This window comes from Coregonus clupeaformis, chromosome 12 (assembly GCF_020615455.1).
Source record: "Coregonus clupeaformis isolate EN_2021a chromosome 12, ASM2061545v1, whole genome shotgun sequence".
Classification (NCBI taxonomy): domain Eukaryota; kingdom Metazoa; phylum Chordata; class Actinopteri; order Salmoniformes; family Salmonidae; genus Coregonus; species Coregonus clupeaformis.
The window spans coordinates 44,018,168-44,034,974 of record NC_059203.1 but is presented as its reverse complement, the minus strand read 5'-3'; the positions used below and the strand labels follow the sequence as shown (position 1 = coordinate 44,034,974).

General features: G+C 42.6%; 1 protein-coding gene across 3 annotated transcripts; it reads left to right on the top strand.

Annotated features, from left to right (window-relative positions):
* Window positions 1–4,014: 4,014 nt before the first annotated feature.
* On the top strand, window positions 4,015–16,049 carry LOC121578265 (leucine-rich repeat neuronal protein 1-like). Of its 3 annotated transcripts, none has more exons than XM_041892504.2 (3): window positions 4,015–4,117; window positions 4,243–4,341; window positions 12,831–16,049. In XM_041892504.2, the coding sequence occupies exon 3, from the start codon at window positions 13,078–13,080 to the stop codon at window positions 15,238–15,240; it is 2,163 nt and encodes a 720-aa protein (XP_041748438.1). In that variant the 5' UTR covers window positions 4,015–4,117; window positions 4,243–4,341; window positions 12,831–13,077; the 3' UTR covers window positions 15,241–16,049. The 3 variants fall into 3 exon arrangements, with proteins under 3 accessions (XP_041748438.1, XP_041748437.1, XP_041748440.1); XM_041892503.2 differs by adding an exon at window positions 12,504–12,579 and having other exon boundaries at window positions 4,015–4,341; XM_041892506.2 differs by lacking the exon at window positions 4,243–4,341.
* Window positions 16,050–16,807: the final 758 nt, after the last annotated feature.

The following is a 16,807-nucleotide window of genomic DNA, read 5'->3' as shown; positions in this document are numbered from 1 at the left end:
TGACATTGTATCAAGACCTTCAAGAACTACACAATATGACCTTCAGATCTGCTGTGATGACAGATAAGAGATGTCCCTTCAAGAAGTTCCTCAATGAAAAGGCTGTAAAGTTCTAAGGAGGAACAATACATCATAGTTTTGCTTAAATTACAATCAGTCGATGCCTATGATGACCCCAGTGTTGCATTTTTGTGATATGAACAGGGCGATTATCAGACATGAATCTAGGTCCAAAAGGCTTCTTAACAGCTTCTACCCCCAAGCCATAAGACTCCTGACTATTTGCATTGCCCCCCCACCCCAAACCCCTCTTTTACGCTGCTGCTACTCTGTTTATTATTTATGCATAGTCACTTTAACTCTACCCACATGTACATATTACCTCAATTACCTTGACTAACCGGTGCCCCCGCACATTGACTCTGTACCGGTACCCCCTGTATATAGCCTCCCTACTGTTATTTTATTTTACTGCTGCTCTTTAATTATTTATATTTTTTACTTATCTATTTTTTACTTAACTTTTTATTTTCTTAAAAACTGCATTGGTGGTTAAGGGCTGTAAGTAAGCATTTCACCTTAACGTCTACACCTGTTGTATTTGGCGCATGTGGCAAATAAAATTTGATTGGATTTGATTGGAATTGATTTGAATCATCAAAAAGCAGCTCCACTGTCATATACCACCACAATGAACCTGGAAGAGGTAGTGGTGCAAGATGGAGCCTTCTTCCTGACATTCCTCCCTACCTTATTTGGTCAATCCATCTGCCCATCCAGCTCCAGACAGCCTGTGTTTTCACTGCAGCCTCTCTCTATCAGGGCCAGAGCTGGCCATCTATCTTTCATCTCTCTCCGTGGACAGGGACGGACGAACAGGGGCCTGGGAGGAGAAGTGAAGATAAGAGCTTTTCTACCCACCTGCCTCCTCCCCGCCCACCTCTCCTGTCACCTCACCAAGGGAGGCTTTGAAGCCATGGCTCTTGCACAGTCTGCAATATCTACCTCCTGGTGTACAGCTCAAACTGTTTAGTTTATCTTTCCAGAAAGAATGAACGCTCAGTCATTTTTTAAAGGCTTGGTATCAGTCCTTATTGTATCATGTTTGACCAGTCAATCAGTTCACAAATGCATATGTCTTTTTATGCCTAGAGATCGTAGATAGAGGATAGATTAGGTTCAGGATTAAAGCTTTAAACCTGTTATGCTTTCAGTCTCAACCTGATGTGTTCACTTTCAACCGGAATGAATCACTGAGCATAGACTTGGAATAGTTAATCTTGCCAGTCATGAACCTTAGATTTCAAGAGTGTGCATGTCTCCCGACCCCCCCTGTCTCATGTCTCAGCCTCCAGTATCTATGCTGCAATAGTCTATGTGCTGGGGGGCTAGGGTCAGTCTGTTATATCTGGTGTTGTTCTCCTGTCTTATCCAGTGTCCTGTGTGAATTTAAGTATGCTCCCTCTAATTCACTCTCTCTCTCCCTCCCATCCCGGAGGACCTGAGCCCTAGGACCATGCCTCAGGACTACCTGGCCTGATGACTCCTTGCTGTCCCCAGTCCACCTGGTTGTGCTGCTGCTCCAGTTTCCACTCTTCTGCCTGCGGCTATGGAACCCTGACCTGTTCACCGGACATGCTACCTTGTTCCAGACCTGCTGTTTTCAACTCTCTCTCTCTATCGCACCTGCTATTTCAACCACTAAATGCCCGGCTATGAAAAGCCAAGTGACATTTACTCCTGGACCATGCCTCAGGACTACCTGGCCTGATGACTCCTTGCTGTCCCCAGTCCATCTGGTTGTGCTGCTACTCCAGTTTCCACTCTTCTGCCTGCGGCTATGGAACCCTGACCTGTTCACCGGACATGCTACCTTGTCCCAGACCTGCTGTTTTCAACTCTCTCTCTCTATCGCACCTGCTATTACAACCACTAAATGCCCGGCTATGGAAAGCCAAGTGACATTTACTCCTGATGTACTGATCTGTTGCAACCTGTACAACCACTGTGATTATTATTTGACCCTGCTGGTCATCTATGAACATTTGAACATCTTGGAGAAAAATCTGGACTTAATGGCCATGTACTGTTTTAATCTCCACCCGGCCCAGCCAGAAGAGGACTGGCCACCCCTCAGAGCCTGGTTCCTCTCTAGGTTTCTTCCTAGGTTTCTGCCTTTCTAGGGAGTTTTTCCTAGCCACTGTGCTTCTACATCTGCAATGCTTGCTGTTTGGGGTTTTAGGCTGGGCTTTATAAATACAATTTGATTGATTGATCTCTCTCATGTTGTAGAGTGCATTGGGATCAAGGTGCTTCAAAGTGAAGCACACTCAAGGAGAGCAGGCCACTTCATCAAGGCTTCGTCATGAAATCAAGCAAAGTGACATCAAGCCTCACTTTCTTGAAAATAAATTGGACCTTTTTTACATTTACAGAGCAGGGTAAGGGGTGTCTACCAGAAAAACATTTAGATCTACTGTATACAAAATGACATGGATTGCTTGGAGTGTATAGGGGGCAATCTTGTTCTAATAAAAGTTATCCAGCAACACATGGATGTGAAAAGAGCAGGAGATGGATGGAGAATAGAGGTGGAGGAGCAATTATTCATGCAGGTCTTCCACTTCAACACTTTCAACTTTCACTTGGCTCCCCTCTGGTTTGTTGTCATGTACTTTGAGACACGGCAATAGGGTTGTGTTGCAAGAGCAGGTTCACTCAGCCTATTGTGTTCCTGTGGCTGGAGTGGGTGGATGTGCTGCTTGATTTTTTACATTTTTTTTTTTACCTTTATTTTAACAAGGAGTGAACACCGAGACCAAGGGTCTCATTTCCAGGTGAGCCACGTGTACACACAATACACATCGAGATACACATTTCAAACTACACATGCATAAATACAAAATATGCAAAAACCAAAAACACAATTTCTCAGCTACTAGGTCCTCAATCAACACTCTAAACTGCCAGAGTGGCACCAGAACACCCAATTTTAATGAGATCTGCAAATTGTTCCAGCAGTGGGAAGCATTAAAACTAAAAGCGGATTTACCTAATTCAGTGGAAACTCGAGGAACCTCAAGAGTTAACCAACCCTGTGAACGTGTTTTGTAACTCTTGTTTGTATACTTCAACACCAAAGTTAGGTAAGTCTGAAGCTTGTGTAGGCCTAGTAGAGCTTTGTAAACAAAGAGAGAGCAATGAAGTGACCTACAGGACATTAATGAGGACCAGCCAACCTTTTGATACAGGACGAAGTGATGCGTACTAAAACTGTCACCTGTGATAAACGCTAAGTGATGCCATCATACACTATTGCACAAATCCTAATGGTGCAACTACAACACTGAATAATGTGTTGGGTCCATTACATCCGAATCACTGTCTAGGGAGGCCTGAAAAGTGATCTGGTTTTGGTCCTGCCATGAACCTAGGGTTCTGTCTATCTGGTCTAAAAGAGGTGACTGCCAATAATTAATCAACCAATGCAACTTTGTTGAAGGTCTGCAATGTATCTCTATTTTAACAAAAAGACAGGGAAGCATTCAATCTCTTCGATAGGCTCCCCTCCAGTTATTCCTGACATTTGTTAAAAGTAGACAATGTTGTAAAGCTCAAGAAGAGCAACAAATAGAATGGGTTGTATATTAAACAACTTTAATCAGAGCAACTTAACAACAGCAAAACAAAGAGGCACATTGTCTCCTTGTCAAGCTGGGGCAACAGAAGTACCATTGCAGACTGGATGAAGGAGGGGGCGGCAGGCACAATACCTTCTCACAAGAAAAATCTAGAAAAAGTATCCTCCTTTGCATTTCTCTCTCAACTCCCCTCGTTCTCCAACTGCGCAGCCCTAGCGCCCGCCTTTGTTCGCATCACAACAATCCTCGAACAGATGGCGCTATGCTTGGGCGAGAATGACAGGCACCAGCCAGCAGCCAATCGCGTAGTCAGGAATCAGCTGACTCGTCTGGACAGCGCCAGGTGCTGTTCTTATATTTTCCTTGGAGGAGCAGTGGACCACGGGCAAATAGTAGAAAATCGGCAGGCAACTAGTCAGTGTGGTTTCAGGTGGCGTTTGGATGTCTCTGCAATCCGCACAATGCTCTGCTCGAAGGTTAGCTTGCCTGAGTTGTTGCTTGAATCACATGGAATAGAGGAAGAATAATTGTACATTATCATATTTAAGGAATTCGTTCAGGCTATCTATGCATTTCTTGTATTTATTTGTTGGGGATGTAGGCTATTGACGCATAGAGGTGAAGGCTATTTGCATAAACCTTACTGATGTCCAAAGAGACTGGATGCAACTGAGAAGAGAACAGCTTGCATGTCAACGAGGTGAGGCCAATACTTACAATTATTGCTTTAATTAGGCTAATGCATCAAGTCAGAATATATTAAACGGAAGCTTTCTTTTGTAGCCTGCCATGCTCTTTCGAGGTATTGTGCAGTAGTAGGAGAACAGGTGAATGTGGATGTTATGAAAGCTGGAACTCCGTGGCTGTGCATTGATTGTCGGACACTTACCTTCACAATACGGTTAAACGTGGGCAGAAAAAACAGGGGTCATAGTATCAATTTTTCTGTGAAGGTGACATTTCCCTAACACAATTGTATTTGTTTGACAACAACCTACAGTTACTGCATCTCTACCAGGGCACGACTTGCTGTGCATGGGGTGGAGGGACCCAAGACAATAGCCTATTATACGAAATAATAACTAATAGGCAACCGGTTTCTATAATAATGTAATATTAGGCTATCTATATAATTGATCAGGATTAAGACTACTCTGCCTGTTGTTTTATATCTGCATCTATTATTCTTGTAATTATATTCTGAGCATTCACAATCAGAATTATACAAATTTCAACATCTCAATGCGTCAGATAACATGCTCAGAAACAAACTTTGATCCTCCTGCGGCATGGCTCACTGCTGCCCGTGAACGTAGGTAGGCACGCGTGTTACATGCAACATTGCGAATATGTGATTTGCATATAAATCCGAAAGCATGTGGCCCTATATCGGCAGAAGTCTAACAGACAACCGGTCTGTAAGAAAAAAAGAATATCTAAGTGAGAACGGGGTTGTACAGGGGGGCAGGGAGTGGGGTAGCCTATTGTCATTTTAATTAGGCCTCTGCTGTTTTGCAGCTGTTGCGCCTATGTAATAGCTGAGATTGTTAACACAGACCATTGTCTCACAAGCTTCTTATTCACCCTTTGTATGGCCAACAGTGTTTGTCAACACAAAGGCTAGGCTATGGTAGTGGAGCAGTATCTTTGGCACTGTTTTAAAGTGGCAATCAGCAGTAGAAACAATAACAAAGTGGATCCCTGCCCCTATTTCGGTAAAAAGCTGAGGGATGGGGATGGAGAAATGTAACCACTCTCAAATTCATAGACAGAGAAATGGATGCAAGGACTGACAATCCAAAATGATAGGTTTAACCATATCCAATTTTGTTATCAGTCAGTCTGTTAAAGTTGTCATTTGTTATCACTTAGATACAGACTTTCATTGTTTTATACGATGTCACTCATTGCTGTGGTATCAAGTTGCCTATGCTAGAATTATCAAATCATCACTTTACCTACTGAGCCTCAGTCAGTGTTGGCAGTATGACATAGGCTTTCACTAGACACTGAAAAATAAAGTGTTGATGATGACCTTTTTCTTACAGCAGTTCAAATAAAGAGATGATTGATGCTAAAGACACAACACTGGACACAACACTGGACCTTGTTGTGAGCCCTATGCGATATGTCGGGTTACAATCTAAGACCAGATTGGTCTTGATGAACTGAAAGTGAACAGAAGGCAAATCCAGTTCTCAAAACTCAAAGAACAAAGTATTAGAGCAGGGGCAGAAGAGTGGAAAGGTGCCTGATTAGGGGTCTGGGTTTTTCTTGTGTTGCAGCTCAAGCTTCTTCCATTATTCTTGTAAAAAGGGGCAACACATTAGTCTTTGTGTGGGTCTCAGAGATCAGGCATGGCACATGCTCAGCAGCTGTTCAACTAATTCTGTCCTCATAATCAGCTGAAGAAATAATTATGTTCAGAGTGTAACTTTTAAATTGGGCTTAGGGCCCCAAACACCCCAGGCTTAGTGGTGGGACATTGTTGTTGTATTTTCTCAGTGCGAAGGGCACAGGCTACAAATACAAGCATACATTTCAGGTAACGCTTCACTTTACAGTGTTCTTAATACCGGAAAGACTCAACACACCTATCTCACAGATACAGTGCCTTGCAAAAGTATTCATCCCCCTTGGCGATTTTTATTTGGATTTCATGTAATGGACATACACAAAATAGTCCAAATTGGTGAAGTGAAATTAAAAAAATAACTTGTTTCAAAAAAGTATAAAAAATAAATACGGAAAAGTGGTGTGTGCATATGTATTCACCCCCTTTGCTATGAAGCCCCTAAACAAGATCTGGTGCAACCAATTACCTTCAGAAGTCACATAATTAGTTAAATAAAGTCCACCTGTGTGCAATCTAAGTGTCACATGATCTGTCACATGATCTCAGTATATATACACCTGTTCTGAAAGGCCCCAGAGTCTGCAACACCACTAAGCAAGGGGCACCACCAAGCAAGCGGCACCATGAAGACCTCGAGACCATGGAGCTCTCCAAACAGGTCAGGGACAAAGTTGTGGAGAAGTACAGATCAGGGTTGGGTTATAAAAAAATATCAGAAACTTTGGACATCCCACCATAAAATCCATTATTAAATTTTTTAAAGAATTTGGCATAAAAAAACAAACCTGCCAAGAGAGGGCTGCCCGCCAAAACTCACGGACCAGAAAATAAGCAAACACATTTGATGTTCACCAAAAGGCATGTGGGAGACTCCCCAAACATACGGAAGAAGGTACTCTGGTCAGATGAGACTAAAATTGAGCTTTATGGCCATCAAGGAAAACGCTATGTCTGGCGCAAACCCAATACCTCTCATCACCCCGAGAACACCATCCCCACAGTGAAGCATGGTGGTGGCAGCATCATGCTGTGGGGATGTTTTTCATCGGCAGGGAGTGGGAAACTGGTCAGAATTGAAGGAATGATGGATGGTGCTAAATACAGAGAAAATCTTGAGGGAAACCTGTTTCAGTCTTCCAGACATTTGAGACTGGGACGGAGGTTCACTTTCCAGCAGGACAATGACCCTAAGCATGTTGCTGAAGCAACACTCGAGTGGTTTAAGGAAAAACATTTAAATGTCTTGGAATGGCCTAGTCAAAGCCCAGACCTCAATCCTATTGAGAATCTGTGGTATGACTTAAAGATTGCTGTACACCAGCGGAACCCATCCAACTTGAAGGAGCTTGAGCACTTTTGCCTTGAAGAATGGGCAAAAATCCCAGTGGCTAGATGTGCCAAGCTTATAGAGACATGCCCCAAGAGACTTGCAGCTGTAATTGTTTGCAAAAGGTGGCTCTACAAAGTATTGACTTTGGGGGGGGTGAATAGTTATGCACGCTCAAGTTTTCATTTTTTTTGTCTTATTTATTGTTTGTTTCACAAGAAAACATATTTTACATCTTCAAAGTGGTAGGCATGTTGTGTAAATCAAATGATACCAACCCCCCAAAAATCCATTTTAATTCCAGGTTGTAAGGCAACAAAATAGGAAAAATGCCAAGGGGGGTGAATACTTTCGCAAGCCACTGTATCTTATGACTACAGAGATGTACAATATGGAGTACCTCATTGACGGATGTGCATTTTTCATATTCTAATCTAGCCTACAATCCACATGCATCTTCTCATATTAATGCTACTGACATGAAGTGGCTGAACCATTTAATGCAGGACATAACTTGAGCTAGCCAGGTGATTCTGCTCCTCGTATCATACTGTACAACATACTTCCCTCCAAACCCTCCTGTATGTAACCTATTTCACCTCTCCCACCCTTTCAGGGGAATATAGTTATTTTAATCCTTACTGTTCTTAAAAATCTTCTCTGTGCTAGCTACCAATTACCTTTCCCAATCACAGCCCACCAGACTCTTACGGATGTGTAAATGTTCATGGGCTTTTAGGAATCAGAATAATGGGTTCTGAGCACCCTTCAAGCCTACCCCTCGAGTGCCTCAGGGCTTATCAACAGTTTTCATCATCTTCGACTTCACGTTTGCAGTACTCAAATGAACGAGTGTGTCGAAAATCAACTTTCTCATTTTATAATGCTTATTGTCACTCAATTATAGAGTCAGCACAGGAAGTTTTTCTTTGAGCGTGAGTGTCCGATTAGAACAGGGGTGTCAAACTCATTCCATGGAGGGCCTTGTGTCTGCAGGTTTTAGTTTTTTTCCTTTCAATTAAGCCCTAGATAACCAGGTGTGGGGAGTTCCTTACTAGTTACTGACCTTAATTCATCAATCAAGTAAAAGGAGGGAGCGAAAACCCACAGACACTCGGCCCTCCGTGGAATGAGTTTGACACTTGGTTTAGAGGAAGTTCTAGAGGGATTGGTGATTGTGGAGAATTGGCTTAGATTCATTTGATTGTCCCTAAGATGCCTTATCTTGTTTATTTAGATGTCAGAATCATGGGATGGGATTTAATCTCTTCCATTGCTCACATCTCTGTGAGTAATGTGCGCTGTGTACAGGGGATTAAAAAGTAAACACCCTTCTCATGGAAAAAAGGATTTCATTACATATCAAAGACCTGGGAACAAAGCAAACCCTTAACCATCAGCATTCAAAAAGAATGCTGTAACTCAAATCTTTCTCAATTGTCAATTTGTATTAATGTATTCTTCACATTATTCAATTTTTATTGACAACTAGAGGTACTGTAGTGAAGTGAACCTTTAGATTTTCCAGCAGAGTCTCTTCTGTTATATATTGTATATACTTTAAATGTAGTATTTTCCCAGACATACTTTTGTTTAGTTTACCATCCATTCAAGAACACCCTTATTTCCATTACCATCCATTCAAGGACACCCTTATTTCCATTACCATCCATTCAAGAACACCCTTATTTCCATTACCATCCATTCAAGAACACCCTTGTTTCCATTACCATCCATTCAAGAACACCCTTATTTCCATTACCATCCATTCAAGGACACCCTTATTTCCATTACCATCCATTCAAGAACACCCTTATTTCCATTACCATCCATTCAAGGACACCCTTATTTCCATTACCATCCATTCAAGAACACCCTTATTTCCATTACCATCCATTCAAGAACACCCTTATTTCCATTACCATCCATTCAAGAACACCCTTATTTCCATTACCATCCATTCAAGGACACCCAGTCAGCCCATTAACGTCATTATTTTGTCACAGTCTCTTTGTATTTAAAATGGAGTACATCAGATGAAAGCCAACATGGAAATGTTCACATGAAACAGAATAGCATACTGTAACATTGACTGCAATAACTTGGTGTTGAAAACATAATTTTGATTGACACTGTTTACAATTTGGCATTCAAATCAAATCGAAGTTTATTGGTTGTGTACACAGTTTAGCAGATGTTATATGTTATAGCAGGTGCACCGAGGTTGAAGTAGTTTAGGCGGCAGGCAGGTAGCTTAGTGGTTAAGAGCATTGTGCCAGTAACCGAAAGGTCTCTGGTTCTAATCCCCGAGCCGACTAGGTCGATGTGCCCTTGAGAAAGACACTTAACCCAAATTGCTCTGGATAAGAGCGTCTGCTAAATGACTAAAATGTAAATGTGTTCTTGACAAAGTACAGGGAATTAATCATTTTCATGGTTGTCATATGCCATTTTGGCTCACAGCAGACAAGCTATGACTACTGTGCGTACCAGTAACCGTTAATGCCCAAGAATCATGTATACCAAGGAGTTTTGCAGTTACATATCCTGTGCTAAAGTAGCTTTGTACCCATATGAATTAATACACATACGCCATCTCAGGCTGTTCTATAATACTACAGACAACTGTGATCTTCAAATCACTCATCCATAGGATCACATAGTATTTACTGTGACTACTGTACCCCATTGAAAGATACAAAGGCTGTTGTGATTCAAACTGAAGAGCTTTCTCTTTCCTTACATGTAGGGCTGTTTTCTTTCCCCTGCTGTGCAGCTGTGGAGGCCAGGTTTCAAGGTTGAGTTTCCTCTGTCTCCGAGCCCTCTGGGTCAGGAGAACACGGTCAAGGCTGTTTCAGGGTAGTGTCAATGCGGCTTTACAGCTGTTTATTAACACAGCATTGGCCAAGTTCACAAGCTTTCTTCAACTGTATTGTCATGGTTCCAGGCAGTAATGATACACCCACCCCACTTAAACTTTCATATACATTTCTTAAATTTCCCCCCCGTCCACCCCACCTGCCTTATAAAACGGAACTGTTTCCAATATAACCATTTTGATACTTGTAAATGTTTAATGACACTGTTATCTCTGTCTGACAGTTCAAACTGGAAACACCAATATTTGTTTTGTTTACATTGGTTTCGACTGTTGTCAGGGAAGCTATGAGAGTAAAAAGAAACAAAAACTTGTATGTGTTTAATCTTTGGTTTAGACCTTTTAGATACTATTTAAACTAAAGCCCTTGTTTGGAATACAAAGTCTTAGATTAAATGATACCCTCTTAAATGTCACCTCTCACACTGAAATGGTCCCATCTCTATTGTCGTTCGGAGTCATGAACAGAATCTCAGATTAACCCCATTGTGATAAATGGAGGCATGTGAGAGAATACATAACTACTGTAGGAGTAAATGGAAATATCAGATTTAAACCAATGGTATCAATGGGAATCCTTTAGCCAATGTTTGTTAAACCTATTAGGCTCTATATTTATTGCCTTAAACTTCAGGATTTAAGAACTTGATTTATTTTACCACATTTGCAAGGCAACCTTGCATAACATTGTCACTTTGCTGTGTTTTTGATGCATTGTGGGCTACATCTAAGCCTATTTAAGCCAATCAGTAATGGCTGTCTGAGGACTGTCTGTTCAGGCTCAACCTTTGCCTCAAATGGTGGGTTCAGAATACATATGCTATTATCATCCTGTAGTGCATTAAAAGCTTTGGTGCAATGACATAGGGGTCAAATAATAAGCACTTTTCTTGAATATGTTGTTTTTCTTCTGTGAGTCAGTGAATAAACATGATGAGAAAGGCTACAGATGTTTTTAATTAAAGTAGCTACACAGTGACCTGTATCTCTCCTGAGGGTTTGAACCGTTACATTTCCTCTGATTGATCTCCACCTCCACTCTGCTTTAGCTTAAGGAACATGTCTGTATTACCCTTATTTCACCCTGTCCTAGGAGAAAAATACCATGTGCAGGAGGAGCTTAAACTTGTTTCATGTCACCCTTGCTCTGTTGCCAAGCAGTTTTGCACTCAGATTAATTAGTCAGCTCTTTAGTTCCAAAGCCTCTTAGCAAGTGTAGACCACAGACACTGTTTGGTTAAGAAGGCCTATGGCACTGCAATACTACCATATGTCTCCATCACTGAGAGGGATACCTCCTTTAGTAAATTCACCTAGTTAGGTTACGGGATTTCTTAAGTGTAGCTCAGATTATAATGCCCTATATGATTCCACCATAGTAGAGCCAGCTAGCCAGGAAACGGTGGCAGACCTGTCTGATTCCCATCTCTACATTCTATACTTTTACTACACATACAGGACAGGTTGGTACTCAAAGAGTTAAGCACGACTGTAAATCCACTTCTCATTTCAAATGGTCTGAACGTTCCGGTAGTTACAGGGAGAATCAGTCCTTATTGATTTCCACTTGCCACTTTCAGAACTCAATTACAGAACCTTGTAGTTGCTCAAGTGTGCATATGTGCCTGCCTCTCTTCTGCAAAATCACTAACACTCTTTAGTGATGGGAGCAAAAGCCTAGGAACCAACTCAATTGTCAGTGAAATCATTATGTTCAAGAACATTGCCACAATTAAAGTAAATGTTACTTGATATCACCTATTAACTTGAGGTTTAATGGTATTGTGGCCTATTTGTTAGAGTCAGCACTGTATGGGATGGCAGATGCCAGCGCTCCTGTTATGCTCTTCACCAGACTAGACCATTGGGCCAGATTCTGGATTTACAAGTCCTTCTCTTGAAATCCCTGTCCTTCTGGATAGTAGTTCTGGATGAATAACTGACTGTTGAGGCTGAGGAGATGTGTGAGGTATGCTTTCTACAAAATACTGTACTTGCAATGCACACTAAAGGCTTCTCTCAGAAATACACAACATATGTTAAAAGAAATCCACCATAATTCTGTACCAAAACCAGGACACAGTGGCTCTATCATTAATAATCTAGGAACATATTTTTGCCATAATTTATTTTCTTCAGAGGCAATGGAGAATACTGACGTATCTCAGAATATTTAATGATGTGCGGAGACGCTAATGATCTATTGCTGATGGGCCTGTTGGATAGATGAAAGCACTCAAGCGAATTTGATCTGTGTCCAAGTCTGTATGAGTTCTGAGAGGTGTTTTCTTTGTGATTTAGCATTTTTCCTCATAACTGATGATGCTGCATAATTCCCATCAACAATCTCTCAGGGAGATGAAGATGTAAACAGAAGGTTTGCTCTCAACATCATCAGTAGCTGTGTTACATTCATGTTTTATTTAACATAGCTGACATGTAACTTTTGGTTAACATGATATGACTAGACATATGATACAGCATACCCTTACATTTACCCCTGACGCTACTTTTCACCAACTCCCTGTCTCATAAATCAAATTGTTTATGCTATTTGTGTTCCTGGTTGTCAATGCGTTAAACTAAACTTTACAGTAATTCATAGTATTTTTTGTCTTTGTTTTACAGACTCACCGTGCAGTCCTGAGTTTTTGATGAAAGAAACACTGAACAGTGGAAGGCTCACTGTAACTCTGGAACTGTTTCATTGGAAACCCCTGCACATCTTTTCCCGTCTGGACCATTTTACAGGGACACAACTACAAGTCAGCACCACCTCTGGTTAATGACAATAACACAGCTCTCTCCAAAGTCATCAATCATTTCTGGTGTCCAACCCTCTGTGGGTTTGGACAGTTGAACACAGACAGACAGCATGGCTATAGGGAGGTTCATCTACTGTCTACTAGGCCAGTTGTTTGCTGGCCTGATTCTGGCGTCCGTTGGACTATCCTCCATCCAGAGAGATAATGAGTGTCCCCAGCTGTGTGTGTGTGAGATCCGACCCTGGTTCACCCCCCAGTCCACCTACAGAGAAGCCACGACGGTGGACTGCAACGACCTCCGTCTCACACGCATCCCAGGCAACCTGTCCAGCGACACTCAGGTGCTCCTCCTGCAGAGCAATTACATCGCCAGGACCAGTGAAGAGCTGGAACAGCTCTTCAACCTGACCGAGCTGGACCTGTCTCAGAACAACTTCAGCAGCATCCACGATGTGGGCCTCACCAACATGTCCCAGCTCACCACACTACACCTTGAGGAGAACCAGATTACTGAAATGCCTGACTACTCTCTGCAGGACCTCAGCAACCTGCAAGAGCTCTACATCAACCATAACCAGATCAACATAATCTCCCCAAACGCCCTCTCTGGTCTACACAATCTGCTCAGGCTCCATCTCAACTCCAACAGGCTCAAGGCCATTGACAGTCGCTGGTTTGAGTCCACGCCCAACCTTGAGATACTCATGATCGGGGAAAATCCTGTTGTTGGCATCCTGGACTTTAACTTCAAGCCGCTTGTAAACCTGAGAAGCTTGGTTCTGGCTGGAATGGATTTAACAGACATCCCTGGAAATGCCTTTGTGGGACTAGACAACCTAGAGAGTCTCTCCTTCTACGACAATAAGCTAATCAGAGTTCCTCAGAATGCCCTTCAGAAACTACCTAACCTCAAGTTCTTGGACTTGAACAAAAACCCTGTGCACAAAATCCAAGAGGGGGACTTTAAGAACATGCTGAGGCTGAAAGAGCTGGGTATTAACAACATGGGGGAGCTGGTCTCCATTGACCGCTTTGCTGTCGATAACCTCCCTGAGCTCACCAAGCTGGAGGCTACTAATAACCCCAAGTTCTCCTACGTGAACCGCCAGGCTTTCTGTGACGTCCCTGCCCTGGAGAGCCTCATGTTGAACAACAATGCCCTTAACGCCCTCTACCAGTCCACCGTGGACTCCCTGCCCAACCTGCGTGAGATCAGCATCCACAGCAACCCCCTGCGATGCGACTGTGTCATCCAGTGGATGAGCTCCAACAAGACCAGCATCCGCTTCATGGAACCCCTCTCCATGTTCTGTGCCATGCCAGCCGAGGTCAGAGGTCAGCATGTGAGGGAGTTGCTCCAGCAGGACTCAGCAGAGCAGTGCCTGCCCATGATCTCCCACGACAGCTTTCCCAACCACCTGAACCTGGACATAGGCATGACTGTGGACCTGGACTGCCGTGCCATGTCCCAGCCTGAGCCAGAGATCTACTGGGTCACGCCCGTAGGGAATAAGGTGATTGTGGACACCCTGTCTGATAAATACAGCCTCAGTAGCGAGGGAACGCTGCGTATCTCTCAAATCCAGGTCGAGGACTCCGGCAGGTATACCTGTGTGGCCCAGAATGCTGAGGGGGCGGACACTCGGGTGACTGCTATTAGGGTGAATGGTACTCTCTTAGACAGCACCCAGTTGATGAAAGTGTACGTGAAGCAGACTGAGTCCCACTCCATCCTGGTCTCCTGGAAGGTCAACTCCAACGTCATGACCTCCAACCTCAAGTGGTCATCTGCCACCATGAAGATAGACAACCCCCACATCACCTACACAGCCAAGGTTCCAGTGGATGTCCATGAGTATAACCTCACACACCTACAGCCTGCCACCGAGTACGAGGTGTGTCTCACCGTCTCCAACATCCACCAGCAGACGCAGAAGTCCTGTGTCAACGTCACAACGAAGCACGCTGCCTTCGCTGTGGAGATATCTGACCAAGGCACTAACATCGCTCTCGCAGCGGTCATGGGAACCATGTTCGGCATCATCAGCCTGGCCTCTATGGCTGTGTACATTTCCAAGAGGTGGAAGAGGAAAAACTACAATCACTCCCTGAAAAAGTACATGCAGAAAACATCCTCCATCCCCCTCAATGAGCTCTACCCTCCCCTAATCAACCTGTGGGAGGCGGACAGTGAGAAGGACAAAGAGGTGTCCTCCTCCTCAGAGACCAAACCCAGCCAGGTGGACACGACACGGAGCTACTACATGTGGTGAGAGCTACTACATGTAGGGCAAACCAGAAATACTTTTTTTAGGAGCACAAACTCACTTATTTTGCTTCTTTGTGTGACAGTAATATGATTTTATTTTTTTTTTTCTGCTTTGCTCATTTGGGGCGAAGGACAGACTGATATTTCAGACTTTTTAGTGTATTGCCTTTCTTCTCTTGACCTGTTTTTGACACTCAATATGGCAGCTTTGTTTAGCTCCCAGGACTTGGTAGTCATTGTGCTTTATTTTGAGTACTTGTTTTGATATCATAGCATGGGTATTGTCATGGATTCAGTCTTGATCAACTTGCTGGAGCTGGAATTGGATCCATTTTGATTTCTTTCTCTGGCAGTATTCTTAGCGAATGCAATGTTTTTTTTCTCGTAAAACAGTTTAAGTGTTAACTGTTGTACACTGCAATATATAAACCAATTTGTCAATGGACTACAATATAAGCTGACAAAGTAAGTTTAGACTTGATATACTGTCTATTGAATAACGTTAGCAATTGTTCTGTAATGTTGTATCAACTATAATTTGAATGACTTTTTTGACATTAACAAACAGTAATTTTTTATTAAGAACTTAAGTTCGCAGAGAAAATACCGTAAACCAGCAATAGAAATATGAATGTTTAATAACTAGGTAAGTAGACATAAGGCTTTTTAAATTCTCAGAATATAATTTTTTATTTTGCTAGAATCATTCAACGATCACTGAATTTGTTGTGATTTACACACGCAAATACTGTATGTTGTATATTGAGGAGCAAGCAAAAATAAAATAAATTTTTCCTCATATTTTTTATACCATTTCCAGGCCATGTGTCATTATTATCAGATATATTTCAAACCTTTAGCATTTACTTTGACAACGAAGTAGGTGTTTACCATAATTCCATATGACTAAAATGAAAACATGTAATGTGGGTGAGATGGAATGATGTGTTTTACGTTATGACATTATGGTAAATTATGCATTATATCAGTTTGAGTGTAGGTGTAGGCACAGTGTAGATTGTGATAAAGAGAGATGGAGTGGAGAGATACTAACTACAGAGGCTGAGATGCAGCAAAGGCAAAGCAGAGCATAATTAAAATCTGCCCCTTTAGTCTACAATTACTGCTGCAAAAAGCCTTCGAGGAGCAAACAACCCTCCAAAACCACAGATGAAAGATTTTGGAAACCAGGAAGAGGACATATGGGGATAAATGGCAAGACATGCCTCCCAAAGTGATTGAGACTACACTGGGCACAGAGGACAGATCTTCAGTGTTCACACTGCCGTTAATGACATATAGGGCAACAGTGTCCTCCCTTTCCTTGCCCACTCTCCAGGATGAGATGAGATGGGTGTGGGGAGCATGGAGGGGAGGAATGAAGTAGCTGAGCTTAGATCAAAGGAGGAAGTGATTATGGATAATGGCCACTATTAAGCAGCACAGAATGCTGCATTATATTACTATCAGCAACCCTGCTTTAATCAGACAGATGCTAGCAGCTCCCAATTCTCTGCACCCTCAGACTGTATGAGCAGGGCCGGTTCCAGGCATAAGCCGGTCTCTTAGGG

Bases quoted from the DNA above. Each gene is read 5' to 3' on its own strand.
- LOC121578265 (XM_041892506.2), top strand. From the start codon at position 13,078: ATGGCTATAGGGAGGTTCATCTACTGTCTACTAGGCCAGTTGTTTGCT.